This window comes from Octopus bimaculoides, chromosome 3, assembly GCF_001194135.2.
Source record: "Octopus bimaculoides isolate UCB-OBI-ISO-001 chromosome 3, ASM119413v2, whole genome shotgun sequence".
Taxonomy (NCBI): Eukaryota; Metazoa; Mollusca; class Cephalopoda; order Octopoda; family Octopodidae; genus Octopus; species Octopus bimaculoides.
Genome location: NC_068983.1, coordinates 135,955,646 through 135,961,689, shown reverse-complemented (window position 1 = coordinate 135,961,689; position 6,044 = coordinate 135,955,646). Strand labels below are relative to the sequence as shown.

General features: G+C 35.3%; 1 protein-coding gene across 1 annotated transcript in view; it reads right to left on the bottom strand.

The window, feature by feature from the left end:
• The window catches only part of LOC106872358 (protein aurora borealis), an 18,242-nt gene extending 13,633 nt beyond the window's left edge, over positions 1–4,609 (bottom strand). Inside the window, exons 1-3 of the mRNA XM_014919323.2 lie at positions 4,295–4,609; positions 1,879–2,283; positions 745–827 (exon numbers count right to left, since the gene is read on the bottom strand). Of these exons, the coding sequence (XP_014774809.1) occupies positions 745–827; positions 1,879–2,274 (479 nt within the window). The 5' untranslated portion in view covers positions 2,275–2,283; positions 4,295–4,609. The remainder of the gene's footprint in view (positions 1–744; positions 828–1,878; positions 2,284–4,294) is intronic.
• Positions 4,610–6,044: the final 1,435 nt, after the last annotated feature.

Genomic DNA, 6,044 nt, shown 5'->3' with positions numbered 1-6,044 from the left:
CATATCTTTCGTGCGAGATCGTTGCCAGTGCCCATGGACTGGCTCTTGTGCGAGTGACACATGAGGTTTTTTGAGCGAGATCGTTGCCGGTGCCCCTGGACTGGCTTTTGTGCAGGTGGCACATAAGACACCATTTCGAGCGTGGCCGTTTTCGTGCGGGTGACACGTAAAAGCACCCACTACACTCTCTGAGTAGTTGGCGTTAGGAGGGGCATCCAGCTGTAGAAACTCTGCCAAATTAGATTGGAGCCTGGTGTTGCCATCCGGTTTCACCAGTCCTCAGTCAAATCGTCCAACCCATGCTAGCATGGAAGGCGGACGTTAAACGATGATGATGATGATTCAAACATGAATGATAACAGATTCTAAATGGTCAATGCAAGCATAAAGTAATAGATAATCAGAAAGTTTACATTAAATTGAAAATTAATTAAAACACTTAGGTAGTCTTATTAGAAATATAGCCACAAATATTGTCAAAAAAAAAGGTTAAGGGTCAAGGTCCTATCCCCATTCTTTATATTTTCCTTTGAATTATTATGAAGAAATTCAAGATCCAATGCTCACAGGATCACTTGGTTCTGGATTTCTTCACTAGTTTTAATGATGGTATTAGTAGTGATGATGATAGTACTGGAGGTGGTAATGGTAATACAAGAACAGTTGTGTGGAAATAGTGACAATGACAACAATAATAAGGATGAGGACAGTGATGAAAGTGATTGCGATTATAAGCTTCCTTACTTGAATGTGGACTTATACTGAGGTTTTTCATCAATTTCAACTGGATGTAAAGTAGCCAGTTGGTCAATTGTCCACTCAAAATTCTATAAGAAAGTAAATATGTAGAACATTTGAAAAGTAAAATAAACATACAATACATAATTAATTTATGAAGTTCAAAATGACAAGAAAGAAATGACAAATGTGCTGCCAAACCACAAAACACAAAGAATGAAAAGTAAGGTATATACCCACATTATCAATATTTTATATACACAGCCATTGGGCCACTGAATTAATGAATCAATAGTTAAGATAATATTTGAGTACACATCCACCTACCAAAAAATAATAAGTTTCTTTTGACACAAGATTAGTTTTCTTTAGGAATCAAGTGTTGATTAAATTAAACTGTTATCCCTTTACATTTGGATCTAAATTCCGCCATTGCTTGTTTTATCTACTGTGAAGAATGAAAATGAACCACAGGTATGGCTCTGTGATGAAGAACTTTGCTTCACAACTACTTAGTTTCTATTCGATCCCACAGTGTATCAAGAGGGATTGTTCCTGATACATTTAATCTGTTGCTTGGTTGAACATAACTGTCTGGCTCTTGGGTGCTTTTAGCAGAGTGTATTCTGTTGCATGCATTCAGACCAAATTTTCAGTTTGAGGATAATGTTATCTGTTTCTTCTGCCAATCTTAAAGGCCTGGAAAATGGTCATGGAATTACCCTTCTCTCACTGTGTCAGAAAAGAACAGAATATGAACTCAAAATATAAGATAATGTGATAAAACTGGATAGCATCCAGTTATACATGCATTTATGTAAATATCCAAAACATTCCAGCCTGGCAAAAAAGATGAAAAATATTGGTTTCAGCTTTTGGCACAAGGCCAGTTATGTAGAGGGAGGGGTTAAGTCAATTACATTGACCCCAGTGTTCAAGTGGTACTGATTTTATCAACCCTGAATGGATGAAAGGCAAAATCAACATTGGTGGAATTTGAACTTGGAACATGAAGATGGATGAAATGCCACTAAACATTTTGCCTGGTGTGCTAATGATCCTGCCAGCTTGCTGACTTAAAACAGATGTAAAATATTAAATCACATACATGTATCCATACAGTAATACAAGGTAAATTACCTTTTCGTTGGAATTTGGAGTTGCCATATTGAAAATTCCAGGAGAAACCAAGGAACTGCTCAACTGGTTAATAAGTGCTATTTCAAAAGGGTTTTTTACTTGTGATTGTGGAGTTGAGAGATGCTGGTGTCTAGAATACTGGTCTTTGACACTTTGAGGTGTGCTATGCATTAATATGGAGCGAGCAGAACAGGAAGCTGATGAAAGAGCAGACACCAAAGACTTATTGTAAGGACTGGGTAACAGAGATCTAATAAGATATCCATTCTTCTCAAAAGGAGATGCTGTGCGGTTGTTGTTGCTCTTCTTGCTAAGTGGTGTATCTTTGATATCATTTGGTGTAGAAGTGTTGGACAGCAAACATCGGCTAAAGTCTGGAGACATTGGAGTGGACATTGTGCTGAACTATGTTAAAAAAAAAGGGAAAATTTCTTTTGATTAAATACAAGGCTAAGTTTCCATATAATCAAAAAGTATTTCAAAATTTGGGAAATCTTGTAAATAATAGGACTTTTCTCTTCACTTAACTACACTAGGCAGATTATTGAGATAAAAGTTAAGTCTCCAGAGAGACAGGTCACTTCTATCCTAGATATGAGGGTACTGGTTGTTGTAATCTATAATTTCAAGGAGTCAATATTTAAGAGAACTAACAAAGTCATTAATACACAGTTCAGCTGTTGTCATTGAATACAGTTTCCAATAGTAACAAATAGTAAGCATCTTTTACACAGAAGCCCTCTTATATATTACAAAAAGCAATAAATTAATGAACAATTAATAAACCAAAATGTCATAAACCGTGTTTTCAATTTAAAATTGAAAGAAAACGATGTTTTAACCATCAATTGATAAATTGATTACATTATATATATATGCTGAGACCCCCTTCGGTCATGACTGACCATGGGATTGTACCTAGAAAGTTCCCTTCCAAGGCACACGTCTGGGCAAGGTTGTTTATGGAAGACCAGCAGTCGCCCATGAATACCAGCCTCCCTTCTCCACGCCACCGATGTTATCCAAAGGAAAGGCAAGGGCTGATACAGCTTGGCACCAGTGCTGTCGCAACTCATTTCTACAGCTGAGTGAACTGGAGCAATGTGAAATAAAGTGTCTTGCTCAAGAACACAACACGCAGCCCACTGAGCCATGCGCCTTCACACACACACATTATATATGCGTGTGTGTATATATATATATATATGTGATGCTATTATGTAAAAGTGTCGTAAGTCCAAAACGTTGCTTTTTCAGAAAATAAAGAAAATAGTTTCACCGTTATAAAACCGTTGTACTACACTTCGACAATTTTTAATATCTCGGCATCTGAAACAGTTGGAGATACGATAGTTTGACCAAAAGAACTGGCTATTGCAAGCAAAAATTAATATCGAAAAAAACGCATTTGGCCAAATTTGGACATACGACAGTTTAACATAAAACAATGATATATATATTATATATAAACCAGAACAAATAATAGGTTCAGAACTTAATGTCACCAATACTCTTATGAAAGGATCAACGTTACAGTCCCGTCACCCACACCACTAAAAAAGAACTAATGATTTTATGACTATATATATATATATATACATACATACAAACTACAAAACAAGTAGCAGCTGTTAAGTCCCAGTTTAAATCTTATTTATTAGACTTATGACCAAAAGTATTTTAGCCTGAAACATCCAATTTTTTTCCTTTTGGCGATATCCAAGTACTCCATTTTCAACGTAACTACCCCGCTTTTTAAATACTAGGCTCTAAGTGGAAGGACATATGGCTGTTATTTCTAGCAGGTAGAGGGACTACATAAAGACTCTCGTCGGTTCAAATAAGAATCAGACATGTGCTTAGTGCGATTCAATTAGTTATAATGCTGTTAGGAATTCCAGATTCTACGAAGATTTATTCTGTTAAAAATATCTCTTTCATACTTGAGAAACAATACACAAGTCAACAAGGGAGCCTGTACATGGCCACTCAATCAGCTAGAAATAGCAGCTACATATATCTGAGACTGCAGTCTTTAAAAAGAAGGAACACATTAAATAACGTAATTCTTGATACACTATGTCTGGTGGGGGGGGGGTCACGATTAGAATGTCTTTAATTATGAAGTCTGCTTGATCAGGGCCAACTTGGAGCTAAACGAAATGTGTATGCATAAATGTTAGAAAGAGCACAAACATTAAAAGATAGTAAAAAGGCAAGTGATAAACAACTGAACGTTTAACAAAAGTCTTCTTTTAGGTGTGTGTGTGTGTGTGTGCGCGCTTCATTTTGAAAGAATATGTATTTTTATCATAGTTTTATATATTAACTGTTTCGTTCGGGTAAGTTTGGATACATAGATTGTTATTAAAGGATATAATAAAAACAAATCATGAATTAAAGTTTAAATACTTACAATAAAATAATACAAAACAATAGCAGAAGTTAACTGATATATTTAAACATTATGGAGCAATTAACTTTGTTATATGTATTTGATGCTACAGTTGTCTAATTAGAGATGCAGAAATAAAACACGCAAGCTTTTTGATAAAATCCAGTTATTGTATAAATTTAACCAACTGACAATTAGAGTGAAAAAAAAATAAAACTGGTAAAAAGCGAGACATCCGAATTCAATTAAAAAAAACTGAAATGTATTTATATAGAAGTATAAACTTGTCTTATTTAAAAGACCGCTTTACCAGCAGAGGCGCCGCCTGTTGGTAGGAAAAGGAAGCAAGTGGCGTTATGTCCTTAGCAACGGTTGTTTTAGTGTAAGTTTATCATTTCAACATGCTTATTGGTTTCTGATGAAACAAAATGGCTTAAAACTTATAAGTGAAGGTGGATTAAAGTGACTATGATGTTTATGCCTTTCCCACGCTTTTTCTCTTCTCATTCATGATGTTTTGAATGAATATTTAACAGAACCTGTACTTGATATATGTTTTGTTTACAAGGCCACAGAACTTTATATTTTTGAGAAAAGGCCGGAATAGTTAAACTTTTTTTCCAACAGTAAAGTGACTTAGTCACTGTTACTTCTTAATTAAACTTCGCTTGGTATCAATCAATGATATATATATAAATTCATTATGTGCCAAAGAAGCAGTATTAGTTTAAAATAGCAACTTGTGCATCATACTTGATGATGATACATCACGGAAAGTGAAATTAAGTGTTTTCCTATACCAGTGACGTCGTATTGTTCCCACTGCGGTTATGTCAAGCCTTCTTTGAAACATCAAATTTAATATCCAATGTAATTCTCTTTTTGTACTATTATCTTCAGTTTTATTTGATGGTTTTCCCCCAGACATCTTGAATAATAAATGCAACAGCAACAACGATCAACAAATACGTAATAAAAAAAATAGCACCAAGAAAAAACTGTTTTGTGAGAGTAGAAATTTTTAATGATAATCCTGGAGATGTATGAATGGAAATAAGAAGATTAAAAGGCGAAGAAATGCGGTGGGAGAAAATACAGTTAGTTGAAAGCTTATCAAATTAATGGATACTTCTCCCCCTGCACCGCTGACTTGAGCAATAAACCTCCACACTCCATACACACAAACACACACACTCTCTCTCTCTCTCTCTTTCTCTCTCTCTCTCTCTCTCTCTCTCTCTCTCTCTCTCTCTCTCTCTCTCTCTCTCTCTCTCTCTCTCTCTCTCTCACACACACACACACACACACAAACACATTGGCAGTTATGTTGACATACATCATATGTAGCAACAGGCATTACTACAATGCCGAAGCTATTATTGTTGCTAGGTAGTTATTCAAAAGTTGGTGACTTGGTATTGGTGTTGGTGTTGGTTATGGTGATGGTAATGATGGGAGCATTGTTGGTGGTGTCGATAGTTAAATTGTTCGGCTAATTGTATTATTGTTGCTATTTAGTTTCAAGTGAATTCTCATTGACCTAAGATCAAAGATCCTTAATTCAACATCTAAAATACACTAGAGTAGCACGCTATCTCATGTGATCGGTTTTCCTTTTTAGTGATTTTTTTTTTGGTAGTCGTTAAAATGTTTCTGGGTAGATTGGCTTTGATGCTAATGCTAGTTGTGGTGGGCATGAAAGACACACACACACATATACCTTTAAGAGGGTTTTATATCCTTGTTTTAATTCAATTAAATTTATATATAT